This window comes from Talpa europaea (genome assembly GCF_964194135.1).
Source record: "Talpa europaea genome assembly, chromosome: 3".
Classification (NCBI taxonomy): domain Eukaryota; kingdom Metazoa; phylum Chordata; class Mammalia; order Eulipotyphla; family Talpidae; genus Talpa; species Talpa europaea.
The window spans coordinates 40,980,405-41,002,361 of record NC_140069.1 but is presented as its reverse complement, the minus strand read 5'-3'; the positions used below and the strand labels follow the sequence as shown (position 1 = coordinate 41,002,361).

The 21,957-nt window shown below is 35.4% G+C and overlaps 2 protein-coding genes across 4 annotated transcripts; both read right to left on the bottom strand.

The window, feature by feature from the left end:
- Window positions 1-801: 801 nt before the first annotated feature.
- On the bottom strand, window positions 802-4,017 carry LOC311168486 (fatty acid-binding protein 9-like; the record flags this gene model as incomplete). The annotated part of the gene is made up of 4 exons (XM_084230020.1): window positions 3,850-4,017; window positions 1,572-1,744; window positions 1,013-1,114; window positions 802-852 (listed from the first exon to the last, which is right to left on the bottom strand). The coding sequence occupies exons 1-4, from the start codon at window positions 3,923-3,925 to the stop codon at window positions 802-804; spliced, it is 402 nt and encodes a 133-aa protein (XP_084086146.1). The 5' UTR covers window positions 3,926-4,017.
- Window positions 4,018-6,596: 2,579 nt separating this feature from the next.
- Window positions 6,597-11,606, bottom strand: FABP4 (fatty acid binding protein 4; the record flags this gene model as incomplete). Of its 3 annotated transcripts, none has more annotated exons than XM_084230021.1 (4): window positions 6,597-6,647; window positions 7,097-7,198; window positions 8,929-9,101; window positions 11,534-11,606. In XM_084230021.1, the coding sequence occupies 4 exons, from the start codon at window positions 11,604-11,606 to the stop codon at window positions 6,597-6,599; spliced, it is 399 nt and encodes a 132-aa protein (XP_084086147.1). The 3 variants fall into 3 exon arrangements, with proteins under 3 accessions (XP_084086147.1, XP_084086148.1, XP_084086149.1); XM_084230022.1 differs by having other exon boundaries at window positions 7,100-7,198; XM_084230023.1 differs by lacking the exon at window positions 7,097-7,198.
- Between the last annotated feature and the right edge of the window lie 10,351 nt (window positions 11,607-21,957).

Sequence of the window (21,957 nt, the reverse complement as noted above, 5' to 3'; positions counted from 1 at the left end):
GATAAGTAAGATGATGGTTGTTTTAGTTCAACCACAGAGCATAATGTCCAGGGTCTACTTGGTCTATCAGTCTGTCTTGGTCTATCTGTCTGTCTGTCTATCTACCAATCTATGTTGGCTTTCAGCATCTGTACTACCAATGTAGGTTCCACTTATTATAAGGTATGTCCCTTCAAGATGACATAAGATTTAACAGCACACCCTTTGACAAAATGCCTTACTTAATATATTATTCTTTTTAAAAATATTTATTTATTTATACATACAAGAACTGGGGTACAGGTCAGAGTTTTTGGGGGTGAGAGGATTCACCAGAGACAGAGTGGGGAACAGAACAGGCAGATCGACTGAAATACACTTCTGAGGGGAGCAGTGGGCTAGTCAAGAGAGGTTGACTAGATGCTCCATGTGGGTCACCTCCCTGGCTGGGGATCGAATTTGTGCTGTAGTGGCTTGTGGTGAGCTTCATAGGTTGCGTCTTAACCCCTTGCACTACCAGGGAGTCCCCTAAAATGCCTTAATCTAAATGTAATGAATCCACTGGAGGGAAGTCAAGGACTGAGGAAGTCAGGTGGACAAGGAGAAAGGGGGCTTTACACTCACAGGATAGCTCCTTGCTTCACCAATTTATCAATTGTCCCTAATCATCAATATCATATAGTTCCAAAACTACACTTGATTTCATGGTTTTATTGAACAATTATGTTAAGAACTTTGTTTTCAATCTTGGGCCTTCATGTATATCTTCTTGAATCCAGTTTCCTGTGAGTAACCAAGTTTTCACTGATGTAGACACTTTCTTCATACCTTTTTGTAGATTCTAGTGCTGACAGTATTATTCATGGCACACTCCTAAAAGCAATGAGGGATCTATTAGTGTTGGTAGGTGACAGGTTAAAATTGCTCTGCCCTCATCTCCCAAACCCCACATTCTGGAGGTGAAAGATTTGTGTAACTTGAAAGGCATTCATAAATAGGAGTATTTAAGAGATTCACTCTAGACAAAACTTACCACTACCATTTTTCCATCTACAATTTGTCTTTTGATTGTTGTCTCTTTGCCAAGCCATTTCTGGACATGAATCATTACGTCACCGCTTAATGTTATGGTGCTCTATAAATGCATGAATGAATTAGTTAAAGATAACAGTTCTCTATATTCTGACTAGACTTCTACTTGTTAAAGATAACAGTTCTCTATATTCTGACTAGACTTCTACTTGTTAATTTCTATTTTGATATTCTTTTCTACAAAATCCTTATCTCAGTACTTGTTATAATTTAATATTATCAAGCAATTACTTAGTGTTCTCATCCAGGCACCTAAACTATCTATGAATAATTGTTCTCCTCTATATGATCTTTTGTATGACAAATGAGAGATCAGAAAAATAAGTCAGAAGGTTAACATTTTTAATGTTAAGCATTAGAATAAGCAGCAAAATGACTGGTTTTAGAAATAATATTAAGGAACAAACCAACCCAAACTAATTTGATAATATGAATTCTCCATGTCTAACTACTCTCTAGTTTTCCCCTGATTGTGGAACACCAGAAGACTTGGTGCTTACTTTCACTTTCCGATTGTCTGCAGTGGTTTCATCAAATTCTTCTCCCAGCTTAAAGGAGATCTCAGTGTTCTTGAAAGAACTTTCTGTTGTGATGTTCACCTTATCGCCATCAACACTAATAGTGGTGCTTGGCTTCACTAATTCCACTGCGTTGCGGACTGCAGCACTCACTCCTGCAACGTAGAATGAGCAACATGCCATCTTAAGATGCTTACAAGAAGTAGAAAGAGCATTTGGGGAAGCATTTTTAAAGAATGCATACCCTTCCTGTTGGAATTTTGGACAATGTGCCCTAATTTCTCCAATGTGATCACTCTAATAATTGGATTGACGAAACCCCTCCTCCTAAGTAGGAAATATGTCTAATAATTACACTTGACATTTTGAAAAGCTTAAATGCACTTTTGAGACGCTTGTGCTTCATCAAAAATGCATATTTATATAGTTCCTTTCCAGTGATGAGATGTTTGCATTTAATCTCATGGAGTGTTACAACATGAGTGCAGGGGGTGTTACTATCCTCATTTTAGCTACCAGTACACAGTGTCCCAGAGAGGAAGAGAGGCTTGCTCCAGGTGATGTGACTAGTAAACAGCAGAGCTGAGATTTAAACACAGGTTTTCCATTTGTCCAAGCACTTTAGCACACTTTAAAAAGAAGAAATACAAATTTTGATGTATCTACTCTAAAAGAAGCTGACTTATAAAATCCAAACTCCTTTCTCACTTGCAGATTAAGTTCATATCTGGCCAAGTAAAAAGAAGGTAGACCAAGTAGGCAATTTAGCTTAGACACTGACCCTGATGCTCAGGATGAGAATTTTTCATTGTCAAACCTGACTCCTGCATCATGGGTAGCAGAGCTGATGTCCCTCTCCCAGTATTCATTGCAAACTCGAGTTTACATTCAGATTGTTGAGCTGGCATGATGCATCTGACTGCAGAAGCAGTATTAGTTATAGATCACAAAGAAGAGTGAGGAGGTTAAAGTGGGTTCCAACTTAGAACACTAGGTAGCTTGAGTATGTGATTTCTTTCTCTAATCTTTAGTTTCCTCAATATCAAAATGTGTGCAACTGTAAGACTTACCTCATAGGTGTGTTGGGAGAGGAAATCAAAGGAGTTAACTTGATAATGGTACAAATACACATACAGGAGTAGGTGATCACCTGTGACACCCTCTTGTGCTCTGCCTGAACCCAGCTTCAGCTCAAAACTGACAAGAGCTACTCCTGCCATAAGCCTCAAATTTCTTAGATGTCCTCACATTTAAACTTAACACTAGGAAACCATGAAGAGATAGAGAACTGTTTCTTAATATACCCTGAGAAAGTTAATACTGACTATAAAAGGGAACAAATATTATTTTACAAGCACACTGATTTTTTATTATGCAAGATAAGAAATTGTGTGATTTCCTGGAAGAAGTAAACATATCATTAATAGGTTAATAAGCATACATTGATCATTTCAGCCAAGTTAAAAAAAAAAGTCGAGTTAAAAAAATTCTTGATTTTACATAAGCAATTTATTATTGCAAGAGAGGAGATGATTCTCTTAATTAAACATTAAAAATGTCAATTAAATATTAAAAATTACTGTTTTTTTAAGACTAGTAAATAATAGTAATAAGAACATCTTTGTTGTTAAAGACTCAAGTCATTATATTGATGCTTATTTAAGTAAAAGGTAAAGCATAAAGTTTATATGGTTGAGAGCTACTCAATGCTAAAATAGTCAATGAGTAAAATTGTTCTATTTCTCCAACAAAAAAAAATCAAAATTCTTCAAGTTAATATTTTTAAATACATCTAATGTCTATTAGAACTCTGAAAATTTATCAAGTGGAAATTTTGTTATTTGTTATTGCTCTTTCGAAGTTATAACTTAAAACAAACCTTGAAGCATATTTAGTTGATATGTTTGAGTAGTTATTATTCTCTACAAATGTAAAGATGGAAAAAACTGATGAAACAGCCAAGTAAAAGAGAAACTCTATCAAGAGGTTAGGATGATGTATTTTCATAAAGGGAAAATGGGTTTAAATATCTGGATAACCACAAGAAGGAAGTTTCTGTGGGTCTAATATTTGAAAAATAGAAAACTTTACTAGTAATTTAAAAAGCCAAGGTAGATCCAAAGACTTTGCTCACTTCCTATGTGTATGCCCTAGAGTCACAAAAGAAAGAAAATTGTAGGAAAATTCATTATAAAGTGCAAACTCAAGCAGTTCACAAAAAAAGATGCCAGTTTCCAAATCTTGTAATGGTATTTCTCACCCAATTCTTTCATATATTCATCAAAGTTTTCACTGGATTCCAGCTTCCAGGTTCCCAAGAACTGCTCCATCGTCATGGAAAGCTTGCTAAGAAGAGGCACTCACAACTGAAAGTCGAAGGAACTTAGGCAATGAAGTGCTACCAGTCTGTTAATTTAAAAGGCATCACCCTCATGTGACTCTCCTGAAATAGCCAATGGGCAGCCCAAAGCTATTGCCAAATAGCCAATTTGGCAGCAGGACCAAAGATTCCAGGCAGCAGCTTTGACTCATTTTACTTACCTCCAAATTATGAAACAGAAAATTAACATGTGGAGTTGAATTTCAGCCACTGATTATAGCTTCTAGTAGAGATTTACATCCAAGTGTCACCTGATAAGTATTACTTGTGGAATCGGGACAATTTTCAATTGCCATCCGTCTTTTGAACCTTGACTGCTACGTCAACTTGGAGAGAATATCCCGACAACGTCTAATGAACACCCTGCTGAGGTGTTTTCGTACCTGATACAAGGACATCCTTGCTTGGTCCACCTCAGCTCTTTTTTTGTTTGAACAAGTCACAGTGCCGGAGTACCCATTTCATTAAAATAATATCCTCTCCTCCCTTCCTTGCAGGGTTGATGAATTGATATTATTTAATGTAACTGAACATTCATTTGGAATGAGATGTAGGCTATTATTAATATTATCATTGTTGTTAATCAAGAGTAATTGCAAACTAAAAAAAAGGTGACAATTATCGTTGAATAGTATATTGTGATTTAAGCTTTAAAAAAGAAGTGGAGTGAATGCTTGGAAAATTCAGAGTTTAGGCTTATAAAATAATTTTGCTGTTTAAAGCTACTATTTAAAATTGTGGACAGAAATGCTAGGGAGATATATGGTCTGTTAATAACTGCATTCTAAGAGATGAACAAAAGCAGCAAATAATTTAAATCTCTGTACAATTGCTTCTGAAATCACCTTCCACAATCGAAGTAATAGATGTGAACTTTACAAAGAGCCTCCTTAGGGCTCACAGGTTGTAGATGTGTATCACAGCTTTGAACTCCAGTGGTTTTGAAGAAGGCTGGAAAGTTAAATTGCCAAATGATAGCAAAAAGAATCTTTATGCCAATATCTGACTATGTCAAATACTCCCTCAATTCAAAGAAATATGTATTCAAACCATCTTTTGGGGAAAGGAAGAAACCCTGTGCTTTGGCACCATGAAGCTGTAAATCAACTTGGAAAGAATTTCTTTTGATAAAACATGTAAAAACATTTATAGCCAATATCTTTATAGCTAGGAATGGTTATTAAAATATTTGGCAGACAAAACAGAGGAAACAAAATCCCTGGAGTCAGTTTCAGGAAACTGAAACCTGTGCTCAAAATAAGGGTCTGAGCAGCTGAAATTGTATTCAAAGGTGAGCCTCCATTTCCTCATCTTTAAGTAGGAATACTAATTCCTTTTATAATATTATTTTGAAGAAAAATGAAGTAAAGATGCAAACTACCTGGCTCCATAGTAAGTGCCTAATACATTTTGACTTAGAAAGAATTTTCCTAGTCAATCCTTTCCAATCTCTTTTGATTCTCTAATCCTCTAGTGAGCACAAGATCAGAATGTGAATCTCTGTTTTCAAAGAAGTAAATTCTTACAATCAGAAACTCAGCCCACCTGTTTTGGTCTCTCCATATCTTGGCGTTACACATAGGACGGGAATTCAGAAAATAAACATCTCTGGCATTATTTTTAAGGGAAGCATCACAAACAAAACAAATTATATCAACTAAAGCACATATTTTAACACATTTTGGCTCACTATAAAGGAGAAGTATGTGGTTTGGAAGTTTCATTCTATATACTTGACACTCCAGTGATCTGTAGCAATACTTCAAAGATTCCACAAAAGGGAAAGAACAACACACACACACACACACACACATACCACCCCTGGGAAATCTCATGATCGGTTCATTTGTTTGTTTGATATACTGGGAGTCCATGGAGATTTATTTAAATAAAAAGTTCCAGAATGCATTCAATATTTTACTTGAATAGAAAGCTCCACTGGTAAGAAAAAGAAAAATTTGGAACATTTGAGTCATTACTCATTTGAAGGCTGTCACCTCTCTTTTCTGGAATAAATATTATGGGATTACTTGCCCTTAATTTTTGAGAGATTCCAGAAATAGCTTATTTACCAAATATTTTTCAGATTAAAAATGATAGTTTACAAATAATTTTTCTATAGCATGCATCTACCTGTCTCTTTGAACACTCTAGGACAGGTAGGGTGAAATGCCAGCCCTGAGTCAACTGGCTGTGGACAATTTCACTACATTTAAAACTATCTTAGGTCTCTGAGAAATGGTTATTTGACTGTAAATGTGCTGAAGCAGAACATAACAGCACCTATTTATCATCTACATAAGACAATGGAAAATTCACAAACATAAATTTTTTGTTTTAGATGATTATGAAAAATTACACAAGAAACAAAACAATACAATTTTGTTTCCTTCTCTGAATTATTAGTAAGAAATTCTCTAGCACAATGAATAACTCATTACATCACCTTCTAAAACCAAAAAATTTTATTTAACTAACACAGCTACATTGAATAAAATCAGTTTTGGGGAAAATTAGTTGCTTGCTAATTAGTGGGAAATATAATACGTGTTTGGACAATATATCCAATGGAATGTTGCAGAGTTCCATGCAAACTTCAATCCATCAATGTCCCTTGATCCCTTGGCTTAGGCTCGCTCATAAACTCGGGTAGAAGTGACACCTTTCATGACACATTCCTAGACACAAAAAAATCGTAGTCAATCACTGAGATTAAACCATGGATTTATTTATCGTCTTCAATATTGGGAAGGAAAAAATACTCACTTGATAGGTATTTGGGGCTGCTATGTATATCTGATACTATAATATTAAGGAAATATAAACACCAAGAAGATACAAATCCCCTCAAGGAAATGTGCAATCTGTAAGTGAGTGATAATTATTAAACAGAAATGCACTATACATATGGTGCAGGCTGATGGGCCAGAGACTACTTCCCAGAGGACAATAAGCCTGAAGAGAGCTTAGAAACATGAGGGCAACTGCCAGATTAAAGCCATAAACCTAACAGAATCACCTTTTTGTTCTACATTAAAAGGGTGATTATGTGTTTCTTTTGGTAAAATAATGATCATGAGATGATTTTGCAGTGTGATCTAGAATTAAGTAGCTGGAATATACTCACCACCACCAGTTTATCATCTACTCGTTTTCTCTTTATGGTGGTTGATTTTCCATCCCACTTCTGCACCTGTACCAGGGCCCCTCCATCTAAGGTAATGATGCTCTGCAGGTAATAAAAATGGTTAACATTTATATATTATGGCAGAAAATAAAAGTACAGTACTCAGTACTATTATTTGAAAGAACATTTTGAGGTCATTAGTATTTCTAAATTACAAGAATATATTGTGATGAGAAAAAAATGTGTCAAAAAAGCATATAAAATTATATACATATACACATACATACACACACATATATATATAATGAGCAATATTATACAGACAAGCATTTGGAAAAAAAACTGAAGGAACAGAAATAATAAATTTATGTAAAAATGGAAATATAACAGGTGATTACCTTTCTTTGCCCCCCCATTTTTTTAAAGATTTATTTTATTTATTTATGCATACAAGAGCTGGAGTTTAGGCTAGAGGTGCAGGGCAGGGATGGGTAACAGGATTCACCAGAGACAGGCTAGGGAGCAGAACAGGCTGATCTACTAAAATACACTGCTGAAAGGAGCAGCGGGAAAGACAGGACAGGTCTGCTGTGCCATGTGGGTTACCTCCCTCGCTGGGGATCGAACTCATGCTTCAGTGAGTGCTGAGAGCTTCATAGTGCTGAGGATTAGGCCCTTGCGCCACCAGGGAGGCCCTGTCCCCCATTTTGAAATAAAAATTCTTTAACATATTTCTTTAATTTATTTCAAATATTCTATGCATGGTTTGAAAAATAAATTTTGTTGATATTTTTTTAAAAGCATAAGTACAATTTTATAAGAAGGGGAAATTCACCAAAATTTTGAAGGCAACATGGTTTAGATATTGGCAGTCAGGGATATTTGGATTACGAGACGAATTTTCCCTTTTTAGAAAATGACTTTTTTATGAGTTGTGGACATTTAAAAGCCAGGCTAGGGCCTCCCCGTGGCGCAGCGGTTGAGCGCTGGGTTGCGAAGCTGCCTGCAGCCTTTGCCGCGCCGGTTCGATCCCTGGCCGCTGGGCGAGGGTCCCACATGGCGCGCAGACCTCTCCTGCTGCCCGCTGCTCCCCTCAGCAGTGTACTTCGTCACTGTGCCTGTTCTACTCTCCGCTCTGGCTCTGGTGAATTCTCTCACCCTCCCGTGCCTCTGACTGTACCCAGTGCTTGTATAAATGAATCTTTAAAAATAAAAAAAAAATAAAAGCCAGGCTATTTTTTGATCTCTGATTAGTATTCCATTGTGTATATATACTACTTCTTCTTGGTCCATTCATCTGTTTTGGGGCATTTAGGTTGTTTCCATATCTTAGCTGTTTAAATAGTGCTGCTATAAACATGGGAGCGCAGATTTCCTTTTGAATTAGTGTTTTTGTGTCCTTGGGTAGATTCCTAGTGGGGGAATTACTCATGCCATTTGTGGCAACATAGATGGAGCTCGAAGGGATTATGCTGCCTGAAATAAGTCAGAAGGAAAAAAATAAATATCAGATGGTTTCACTTATATGTGGAATATAGAAAACCAAACAAAAGGTTAGGAAACAGACAAAACTTTTTAGCTGACCATAGGTCTGGGGCAAACAGCAAGGGAGGGGGAGGAAGGAGGAGTCAAAATAGGAGAGGGTAGAGCTTAAGGGATGGAAGAAATGGATCACAGGTGCCGGCGGTGGGAGGAATACGGGACGACACCTTCCGGGAGAAATCAAATAATGTTCAAAAATTAACCACGATGTAAGAAAAAAAAAATTTTAAAGATAAAGTAAAAGGTAGAAAAGGCAGGTTTTTCCTTTGCTCCAAATCCTTATTGCTTACCTTGACTTTCCTGTCATCTGCAGTGATTTCATCAAATTCTTGGCCCAGTTTGAAGGAAATCTCAGTATTTTTAAAGGTACTTTCGGATTTAATGGTGATCACATCTCCATTCACGCTGATGATCATGTTGGGTTTGGCCATGCCAGCCACCTTCCTGGTGGCAAAGCCCACACCTACATAGGGAAAAGAAAAAAAATTGTCAAGCCTACAATTCTCTGGCACTTCTTTAAGTCAGAGCCGTAGTGTGTGTGTGTGTGTGTGTGTGTGTGTGTGTAGGTGGATACATATGAGCATAAAAGGAAAAAAAGACACTCATGGGTTTCTAAAAGGCCTCATTTAAGCAACCCCTGCAGTGAAGTAGAGCAGGTGAGGTGTCTTAAAGAAACGCATGAAGCACAATTGGGTGTAGGTTTATTCTTTAATTTTCCCCTTCTGGGTCACTTGATGCAGCTCTGCAGAAGTCCCATTTTTAATTTTCAATAAGAATTTGTTCCAAGTTTAATCTTTTGGAATAAACTTTCAAATTAATAAACCATATTAGCCATTAGGGCAACTATTTTCATTTATTCAATTCATGAAAGGTGGGCACCACACTGACCTTTCCTTCCTAGATAATGAACATGATCTAATTCACTGTCAAAGAGAGAATTTTCAGTAGGAATTTTGTGTGATATATTTACCCAATTAAAAAAAAAATCTATTTTGGTTGTATAAAAATCACACTTCATGGTATTTTGCTGCCAAGTTTTCTTGGCTGCTTTCCAAATTATAGTGAAATGAAGATTTTGATTAATTTCTCTAAAAATGTTTCCCACATTCCTACCATTTTAGAATGGTGATGATGTTTTCAATAACTTAAAAATCTTGAAGCGAGTCTAAGCATCAGTTGTGAAAAACTTCAAAATGTAAGAAATCACTATATTAGTAAGTTTAGAATTGTCTAATTCCCAATTACTTAAGTTGCCAACTCTCCATTTTCAAAAGAGGAATCTAATTTTCGAATGTAAGCTATGAGATGGACAATTTAAACTAATACAGCAGTAACTGTTATCATTGTACATGTCACAAGGAATTTATGACAGTCATAGATATGTGGATTTTTTAACACAGGTATACAAATTTAAGGTACTTCTTTGACTAAATTTAGAACTAAAGGGGATAGGGAAAGAAATACTTGTTAAAACAAATAATCCTGAAGCTCTGATTTAGATTTCTGTCTGCAAAGTAGCCACAGACAGGATGGCACTATGTTGCTTTAAGTCCTGACTCCATTACAAAACAAAACACCAAGTCCACGGAGTGAGTGAGCATAGTGTGTAGATGCAACAGTGAGGGTGATTCTAGAATCACCAGTCTTGGACAAAAACATATTTGCTTGATTCTGTCCTTATTTGACTGATGAAGGGAATATTTACTAAGGACCATCAATTACAGCAGCTAATTTCATCAATTTAACATTGTTTTTCATTACCATTAACACTTTAGAATTTAAAACACATTGGTATAACAATTTAAATATAAATATTAAAAGTACAAAATGTTTATAAAAATCAATAGCTAAATAGCTCAAATCCTGACTTTTCTATATAATACATATAAATTAGTTCACTAAATCACAACTACTTGATATACTAGAAAGTTAGGTCTCATGCAGAAGTCCCTGATTTCTCTCCTGGCTTTGAAAAAAAAGAAAATAGGACTTACAGACAAGCAAAAAACATATATCATTTAGGATAAAGTTGAGTCTCAAGATTGAGGCATTAAATCATAACCCCTAATACAGATATTGTGTAAAAATCCCTCCTCAATTTGGAACCCCTGATAGGATTTTAATGTGTATATGAGTGTGGTGAGTAAGGTTTTCAAAGTAGAACCGCCTGAATGAGAATTTACCTCCTTCCCCCTTTGTTTTACCTTCATAATTTTCTAGAGATCTTCCACACAGCGTATTGAAATGTTAGCAGACTCTAAAAACCTGAAAGCCAACATTAATCTTTTGAATTCTAAATAATTCTATGGTACGCCTTGTAATTTCTGGTCAAAGAAAAACTTAAGCTCCTAAAAGACCATATTTTCTGAAATTAAGATTTTTTTGTGTGCTATAGAACAGCTACACATTTTATTGGATTGATAGGAAGACAATAAAATAATTGGTTAACATACTTTAAAAATTACATTAAGATAAAAATATAGGATAAATTTTTGCATGCTAGGAAATACAATAGTTTTATTTCCAACTTATCACTTATTTTTTATGCAAAAGGAAAACAGGCAATGAGCCAAATAAACCAAAGATCCCCAACTTTAGCAGGCAAATAAAATTTCATCATTTCTGCAGACCATGAAAATTCCATTTAGACTTTCATATCAGTTCACTTTTAAAAAGCATTAGATGTAATATTGACCTAAAATGTTTCTAGCATCAAAAGAACTTTTTATGGGGCTCACAGACCCCTTGAAATTATTTTCATTTATTACATTTATATCCTCTATCTAGAAAGCAGCATTTTATATATGGACAATCTTTTCAAAGTGAAAAAGCCATAATCCCATGTCCCCAAAGAAAAACTTATAAATCCAGTCATCATACAACACATTTCCTTACCCACTTCTTTCATGTAATCATCAAAATTTTCACTGGAGAGAAGTTTCCAGGTACCTACAAATGCATCACACATTTTGTGAGCTTTCGAGGATTATTCTTCAAGGTGAAAAAGAAGCGACAGCTTTCAGGAAGGTGCTATGGACCCTCTTGAGTGCAGAGAGTTTCCTTTTAAAGATGCTCAGAACATGTGATCTTAGGAATAACCAATTGGGAATGATATCAGATCATTTCCTTCTATTGCCAGCCCCTGCATTTTTTCCTCTGAGTCATGTTCTTAATAGAAATTTCTCAACTTTGGTTCTCCCTGGAAAATGGTCACTGGGATTAGAGTACAAATTATTTTTAACCATTCCAGAATATTATAAATATTCCTGTTTTGATGGTTTAATGCTAAATGCATTGAATTTCCCCCTATTATTTTCATGCATATTTTATCCTAGAGTAGAGTAGGGCAATTATCTTGGGATGAACTTTGACCCCCTTCTCTGGAATTTCTATTAAACTTTCAATTATATGACTCTTGAATTGAAGATCATGTGATTACCTTGGACATTCTTAAGTAATAACAAGGGTTTGTTGAAATAAGACTGTCTCAGGACAATTCAATAAAATTAAAATAAGAAGTGACATTTTAACATTTTACATTTAGATTGTTTCTCTTTTCAACTGTTTTGCATAAATGTAAAAGATAAAGCAAATTCCATTAATCCTCCACAATTCTGGACTGGGGATTTAATTAATGAATAATAATTTAAACCCCGCTCTTCTGTCCCTTATATAAAAATATAGCAATTTTCACAGACCCTTTAAAAAATAGACTTCAACCCAAAATACACCCCCATCCTGACAAATCTGCTTATATTCTGAACTATATTGTGAGTTTAAATTTATCCAAATCAAAATGGTGTTACTTTAATTAAAAACAATCAAAAATGGCATAATCACAAACTATCAAAACTTATTTCTTTTAGGTATTGAATAATCCATGAGGTTACTTTTCTAAAGTCATTAGAGTTTTCAACCCCATCCCACCTCTTACCAGAATGATAAGATCACATGTGCCACAAATTCCTTGAAGGTGTCCAGATTTTAGGAAAGAAAAAAAAAGAAATATTATGGAACAATGAATTACAATGTTGGGGTTTATTCACTCAGTGAACAATATTTGATGAGCACACAATTGATTTGCAACCCCAATCAGTATCCAAAGGGTTTTCCAGAAAGATGCAGGACAGAGGATTCTGTGCACAGCAGATTTTCTGCAGGCTAATTGCTATAAAAGTCTGATAAAATGGCTTTTATATGTTTCATGTTACAGATGATGTAACAGTTGCATTTGTTACTAGTACAGTTGCATTTGTTAATGGCACAGATAATGTCCATCCATTCTGGCTTTTTCATAGATATGTGAACTAAACTGTGGGTGTGCACCATTCTGGTAATTAGCTGTTATAAATGCATCTGCTTACTATTGAAGAATTAAAATGTGTGTGATATTAAATTACTTAATACAGTAATAATTTTGACAAGGGTTTGCTTTTTGTTTTGTTCTTAGAAACATTTTAAGAGTAGTTTTAGGTTTCCAAAAAAAATGAAAGGAAAGTTCAGTAACCCTATCTCCACACTCACAGAGCCCCCCATTATCAACAGCACTCACCAAGATGGTGATCTTTTACAAAGAATTGGTAACCTGCATTGACATAGCACAATCACAACAAAAGTTCACAGTTTACCTTAGGGATCACTTTTAGTGCTGTGTATACATAGTGGATTTGGATAAAAGTGCAATGACATGCATTCATTGTTGTAATATCATGCAGAGTATCTCTGATCAGAGAAAAGGGTATTCCAGACACAGTAAACAGCAGGAGTTGCTGGTTCAATTGTCATTCATGATCACTTCATCCAAATATGTTCATCAACAGCAAACCATGACAAACATACAAATATGTGTCCCTACAAACCATATCAGAAGTACATATACGTTCCTGGTGAGCAAAGCCCGAGCTCCATTAGGACAGAACTTTCTCCTAGATTGTTCACTGATGAAGATAAAGGAATTAAGTATTCAATGAAATGTAGGAAGGAAATCATAGTCATGGTAGTGAGAGTCCAGCAACAGTCTTGTAAAAATGCATCAAGAATATTTCTGTGGGTCAGTAGCCTCTTATTCCCATGTTAATATATTTAGTGTCTGGTATTTCTTGGGGAAATGGCAAGTTAAGATTTTCCAGAAATTGATCACTGGTCCTTTTATTGATTTTGTATAAACTAATACTAACCTACACTAAAGGGCCTTGGTAACTTAAACAGCAATGAAAGAATTAATATGTGAGGGGGCATTTGGGTCTACATGAAGAAATTTTATGTTCTTAGTTATGTAGAGAAACAATATAGGTTTTCCACAGCTACTTACCTATGGGAATATTGTCTTTAAAAGCTGCTAAATTTGGACCTCCCCAGTGGCACAAGGGGTTAAGGCGCAACTTATGAAGCTATCCGCAGCCACTGCAGCACAAGTTCCATCCCCAGCCAGCCAGGGAGCAACCCACATGGCACAGCAGACCTCTCCTGCCTCTCCCACTGCTCCCCTCAGCAGTATATTTCAGTCAGTACATCTGTTCTGCTCCCCACTCTCTCTAGTGAATTCTCTCACCCCCCACACACCTCTGGCCTATACCCCAGTTCTTGTATGCATAAATAAATAAATCTTTAAAAAAAGAGCTGCTAAATTTATGTTCCAAATACCTAGGAAATCATGTGTAATGTTATTGTTCTTTCTATGCACATGTCCACTAAGCTATGTCTCATCTAAGGCAGAGAATCCTTTCTAGATAATAAGCTGTTCAAAAATTTAATACATTAACCCATAGCTCATATTTTATGTATCTGCTCTGCAGAAGAATATGAGTAACTGCCAATTTCTTCTATAAACTATCTTCATCTGAATTCCTAAGACTTCATCTTGCTGCATGGGTAAGAGAAATTTCCCTCAGCAAATAGCCATCTTCTTTTACCACAGTATTGCTGACTGCTATGTGAATAAGGTGGTATGTAGAAAGGACAATCACACAAAAAAATAATACAATATTCTGCAAACATGAGTTCAATGTTCTTTGGAAAATGTCCTCCCTATGAATTAAGAGAAGGCAGATTTAACCGAAAGTCCATTCATCATCTTTTCTTGAAAACCAGTTGAAATTAATACTGTTCACATTTTCAAACTTAATTTCATTATATACTGTCAAAAATAAATTCTCAAAATCTCTTTTGCAGGCCTACTATGTGCAAGGCACTGTGCTACGTGTAGTGAGGAAATATAATAAATAAAATGTGATTTCCGTCTGTCCCTAATGATTCAAGTTTTCATTCTAGTTACCAGCCTTGATTCTAGTTTGAGGAGACTGAAGTCAAACACATAACCTTTTCACATGTTTTAGTTTAAAAATCTTAGCGTGACTTTCTCCCCCATAAGCAGCACTTGCTGCTCCTCTGAAATTTTTTATACACTTTTGGTACCTAGGGTAGCATATAATGTGTATAACCGATACTTTTATCTGATCTCCAATCTCTCCTCCATTTTGAACTCTATCCTATCCATGGCTTAAAGTTTCTAGCTCCTTACTCATTCACCAAATATTATCTGGGATAATTTATTAATTAACAGCAACAACAAAAATGAAGTGTATGTTTAGGCTATGTAATCATGCTTAGTGCTATGTATGGCCTTTAAACCAACAAATCCACAGGATCAACTCTGTATATGACAAAGATAAATATAGTGACACTGAAGAGTGGATTATCAAGGGTAAAGAGATGCCAATTTGCGGGGGAAAAAAGGTAGAGATGATGAGGACCTGCGAAGTGTAATGGCAATGAGACGATGGGACTCTAGCGGAAGACAGAGAGAAATAATATAGGGAAGGGTATAAGAAGACCCTTCCTTCTGGTGGAAACAAGTTCCCAAAACAAGATACACTGGAGAAAATTTGCATTTGATTCTGAAAGGACTTCCCACAGAGGCCACTATATTTTTGTTCAAAAATATTCGAAGATAGCATTTAATACATATAACAGGCAAGACTCTCTGCAGAGCTGTGGGGAAGGGTCTTCAGTGGCTAGAGTCTCACTTTGCTTTGGAAATGTGGAGACTTGGGAATATGGCCACGGTCCCTCATTGCTGACAGGCAGGCACTCTGGCCCAGTCTGTGCACTTTGCTCTACTGTGGACAGCTTCCATGGAATGCTTCTCTCTGACCTTTGCCTGTGTTTATTTCTTCTGGAGGAAATGAGGTATTTTTTTTCTGACAATTTTTAAGTCAAAGAGGAAACATACCCAGTTGCTGGATAATAAAGAGTACAGACAAAGCCATGATGAGCTGCAGTGTTTTCACAGCCTCTGTGGTAGGTTAAGGGTTCATGCCTAAGCTTTTCTTTTATTGATGCAATGTTCCTGTATTAACTTTATTATCAATGTTTTAGGGTGAAGTTTTAAAGATGAAATTCTGGGGAGATGCTTAGGACTATGTGAGGGGGGCAGCTGTTTGTTTTTCTCCCCCCACACTATATTGGGAATATTTCATATGAGAACTGTTTTGCATTTCCCATCCTAGGTTTAAGAGACAGAGAAGAGGAAACCTTATATTAGTTTATATACTATTCATTGAACATATATTCACAGGGACTGAAGATTGACTCTTTGACTTCAAAATGGTAATGGTTTTGGAAGGAGTGAGTCTGTGGGCTATGCATCAGCTCACAATAGAGGGGTTGATTACAGACTAGTACTGTGGCTTCAAGCACGTCGTGTAGCTTCTTCACTTGCCCTCTTACTCATAACAAATTCTTTGTCTATAGTGTAGTAGGTGCCAGTAACAATCAACTGAAGAGCTGGCAAAACACCTTCTGAATGTAAATTGTACCCTACTTTGTTTAATAAAGCAAGCATCATGAAGAACTGACCTGGACATAAGTGAAAAAGTTAACTAAGAAAACAAGGGGGAAAAAGTGTACAGGTTGCAAATGAACCAGATGATAACAGATGAAATCAGAAGACTTCATTGAGAAAACGTCCAGAGGACAGACAGACGAAGCACATGCACACACACAAACTCACATCAAGTTTGTTCCTTTTTGGCTACAAGCCTTTTTGGGGTAGAAGTTATATCTTACTCACTCTGAGATACCAAAAGCATAATTTTTGTTGAATTAGGAAGAAATCAATCAGGTTGACTTAAATCATAAAGTATAAATGACAGATAGCATAGTATTACTTATGTATTTGCATTTTTTTAAAAGATCCTGATTAACCCCTTGAAATTGTGAAAGGGTCAAGGAAAAATTTCAAGTGTGGGGTCTATACCCTAAAACCATAGAACCAGCCTGACCCCCTTATGCTTAAAAGAACTCTTCAAACCAAAAGAAAGAGCACAGCCTGTCACTTTCAAACTTTTGTTCATAGCTTTCCCAATCTCAGTTTACTTAGATTTTATATCCTTTTTAAAATTGTACACATATGTGATTTAAGTTACATAGGCAGAGTGGAATGCAAAGAAGATACTCAGTCATATATTCATTCAACATTTAGTAAATGTCAGCCTGCCAGTCACTGGGCTTGATGCTCTGGCACAAGCACATGTAAAACAGCAGGGCTTCATGCATGATGGCCCTGTAGATGTGAAGAGAAGGAATTGTGCATCAAGAGGGTTTCTGGCAACAATGGACATGGTTTCTGATTCATTCATTTAAGTGGGCACTTAAATATTGTTTAAGAGGGAGAAGGGAAAAGGGAGGAATCATGGGAAAAGATGAATAGAAAAAGAAGCTGAAAAAGCTGAAAAAAAGGAAAGAGGGAAGCAGGGGGAAGAGCGAGTGAGCATGTTTAGGATGAATATACTGGTACCTTGAGGTTGTAGACAAAATGAGAACCATGCGCTAGAATGAAAACACCAGAGAGCAGCAGATGCCCCAGTTGGCCCTAGCTGTGAATTGATGCTGATAAAGAGACAGAACAGGAACAGCTCATCCAGGGATGATTTTGATTAAAAGGAAACACTGAGTATTCTTTCTGGGAGGCACTTTTGCTGTGGGACTTCCCCCTAGTGAACTCTGATCAAGTAAGAAAACACACATGTCAGGCATCTGTGAATTGCATTAGCCATCTGGGTGTTAACTTCCCTCTTGACGAAAATCCTCTCTCACTGGGTGAAATGTGCATTCCTCTCCTTGTGCTGTGGCTGGCCAAGAGTCTCCAAATCTAAATATTATTACCCCTGCTACAGATTCTTGACAATGATTTTATGCTGTGTAGATACTCTATTCCTTATAATTTTGTCATTTTGATTTTTTTTAATTCAATGAACACCAACATATTTGTGACATTTTCCTGGTAGTCTTATGAACAGTTTTATATAATAGGAAGGTCCATAAGCTCTGGAGTTAGTTCTGAAATTCTGTTTCCACCATTCACTAGTTTGTGTCCTTCGGCTAGCTCATTAATTTCTATGACACTCAGTTTTTTCATCTGTAAAAGCAGAAAGATGTGTTTTATGGTTTTTGTTTGAATTAATAATCTTGAATGTCAAGTATTTTGCTTGTTGCCTAGTAATTAGTTGTCTAGCATATACTTCACTCAATATGTGGCAGTTAGTTATAGTAGTGATGATAGTGATGATGATGATGATGATGATGATGAAGATAAAGTGCAGAAAATAAATCCCACACATTTGGGAAAGTAAGTCCGAGATTGGAAAGAATTAGAAAAGTTTCTGTAATGTATGCTAACCATACTCACAGTAATTTTTTAGTCTTAGAACTCTCAAAAGTTTGAACTTTCTCCAGCAATGATTCTGGATGAAAGTTTAGTCTTGAGATCATAGATATTTGTGAAATTAAAAATGAATTTTTTATGACTGAGAGACTTTTTTTCTCAAAAAATAAACCATAGTAATATTTTCTTCTCACTGTGGAAAACTTTCCTTCTTAAATGGGAATATTTTTAATGCTTAAAAAAATAATATATACTGCCACAAAAATTCAAATAATATATATTCAATGTCTCCATTCTCCATATCGTCACTTTTAATGATTCTGTGAATATCTTTTCAATCCTTTTTCTATATATATGCAAATAAACATGGAATATGAATGTGCATTTTTCTTAAAAATACTGGAAAATACATCAAGACTTTGTACATATATATTCTTCAAGAACTTTCATCTCCACTTAGTAACATACTATGGTCATCTTTTCATGTAAATGAATATAATTACATCTTTGTACAATTACCACCATGTATTCCATTTATATATGTGTCATATTTTAATGAATACCTCCGCTTTTGTTAGTAAGAAGATTTTAAGTACACATTTTTAGTATGCATCTCTTTCTATTTGTATTAGTATTTTTATAGAATAAATGTCTAAAGGTAACTTTGAAAGTGAGTATACACAATTTTAATGCTGATATATGTTACTACATTGTCCTCCAATGAGGTTATAGTCTTCAAACTACCACCAATAGTGAATGAAATTACCCATTTCCTTTTAGTGGAACTGGCTTAAAGAGGGGTTGCTTTCAATGGGACTTATCATGTGGAATCACCACCCTGGCTACATGGTGAGTAGATAATAGAACATGAACTTGTGTACTACAATCAAGAGCCAGAAACCTACAAAGGACCTGGTTCATAGTAGCTAATAATCACTCCACATATACACAGACTGAGTATCTGTCCTACCAAGATCATAAACGATCTGACTTAGGAAAGGCAAATGAATCGAATGAGAGAATAAATAGCACTATATAAAAACATTAACATTCATGGTCTTCTGATTAAAAAAAAATCTGTAAGAGTGAAGAGCTTAAAGCAACTTTTCTTAGAAGGCTTAGAGGAGATGGTTGGAACTTTTCAAAGTCTAGTTAGAGGGAAGTGGTGTGTACATCCTTCAATCATGTATTTTTTACTTGTTTTCCAAATAAAGAGATAGGAAGATGATAGTGACGATACTTTGCTTATAACTGCCTTCTCAAGCCTAATCAAGAACTTCAACGGTTTTCCTTTTTGTGTTTTCTGGGTGGTTGAGAATTTGCATTTATAATGGTGGTGATTTTCTTGACTAGTAAGTATAGGAAACAAGTTTGAAATACTGTATTTTTCTGAAATAAAAAAGACTAGCTGTGATTCTAACTCTCCTAGAATGCTTACTAAGTTTATAAACACTATAAATCTGCCACATTTTAAAGATTGTTACATGAATGGGCTCATCATAACAGAAATAGGTAGCCTAATCAAATTAAGTACAAACCTGCAATTAATACATGATGAAAATTAAAGTTGCATTTCAATAGTACAGGAGTTCTTTTAATCCATGTTAAATTCATAGACATAGAGAAAAATTGAGTGTAACATCTGATTTTAAATTCAGGAAACTGTGGATTGTTTCTTAACATTAAGTTTTCCATGCCTAAGAAGGCACCACTAGGACTGTTTGCCCTTTGCATAACCCTCCCTTGGTTGCATATACCATGAAGCTGATCATTAATACTGCACAGAGCAAAAATTCCACCAAGAATTATTGCTTTGCCTACATCAAGACATCAGTCATTCTTCAAAGACATCTGAATGCAAATGCTGAAAAACACTTTTAAAGATCTCTAATAAAAAATGCTTCTAGTGTTAGTTATTGGTCACTGAAAAACTCCAGATAACAAGAGTTTAATCTAATATGAATAAAGTTATCTCCTTTATTATTTGAATGAACTAACCACTGTGCATGTGTATTGACAAGTCATGAATTACTTTGACATAAGTTGATTTTTTTTCAAGGATTTTCTCTATGTCCTTTATTGCCTTGGAGAAATAATTATATGATTCAGTAAAATTTTTGTGGAGATTATAAATTCATCCTTATGCTAAAATCTGTGCTTTTTCAAATAATCATTGAAGTTTAACTCTTTATTTTTAGTGTGTTTTTTTAATCAGAGATATTCTCTAAAATATACTTATAGTCCTTAAAATGTTTGTATATAGTTCTTAGATCCTCAAAGAAAATTCTGGCATAAGGAAAACATCTAATATGAAATACTTTCTTTTGTTCTTTCCATAAAAATATAAAACCTAGGTTTTAAAAACTGCACATTTTTCCTTATCCTGATGTAAGCAAAGGAAGGAATCAGAAATCTTTCAATAATATCAGCAGGCAAGACGGAGCTTAAGCATTTCCAGTGATGTCAAAGTGGAATTTTCCTTCTTTTGAGTGTCTTAAGGATTTTGATTCCTGATTGCCCTAAAATTTGGGAGCAGCCATTCCAGCTTATGGTCTTTCCCCTAGTTATCTTGCCAAACTCTGCAAATGTCATTCTTGCTTCCTCTCAAATTACACCCAGGGACATTGTCCCCTAGATTCTAGATGGCTTCTCCCCACCCCCATGTCCTTTGACATACTTCTAAATTCCCTAGGGCTACAGAAGGTGGACTATTTTAAATCAAGTCAATGACATATTCTCAGCTCCCACATCCATGTATTTTATTCAGATAGATGTATTGTCTTTATTCAAAAATAGCACTCTATTCAAAAAGCACAGAATAGTAGCCCAGGGTGCAACTCATCTCTTTCATAGCTGAGAAATATCTGGAACTAAAACCTTAATGAACAGGTCTTCTAAAAGTGTATTAATCTTTTGTTCATTGGATCCTTGCCCAATAACATAATTTGGGAATGCAAGTGAGAAAAACATAAGTATATAGAAGAAGACATGATAATTTTACATGTAGCATATAGGTTCTACTTTTTGATATTTTAAATTGATTTTTCCAAAACAAAAAGTTCCCCGATGCATCATGGCATATAGGGATGTTGTTCTTAGACAATTTAGTATTCTTAATTGTCCTCCTACTTTCCTTCAATTACTGCAATTTTATAATAACACCAAGAAATTAAATAGAAGAATAATAGAATTATGTTGCTGTCACTTGACCTCTAATGAATTCTCTTTTATTTACAAAGGAGTAAATAGGGCCCTATTATTTTATATGGCTTGTCCAAAGTCACATAGATACCAATTCAACCAACATCATAGCAGACTTCACTTAATTTTTTATGTATGCTTTCTTCTAAATTGAAGTTTATTTTCCTAAATCATAGCTCAATCTATACCTTCTAAGTAGTTGTAATAGTCACCATCAGTACTAGATGCATTATAAATCTCCTTAGATTTTCTCAGTTGTGTTGTCTCTTGTATCTTCTTCCCCAGTCTCCAAGGGAACAAGACAGTAAATCATAAATAACACAGCCCGCCTAGAATGAGATAGATATTAGTGTCACCATCAGAGAGTTTATGGATGCAGGGATTGGGGGTCCCTATCATTTCTTTATTCAGTTTACCTATTTAGCCCCTGCAAAAACTAGATGGATCATGGCAG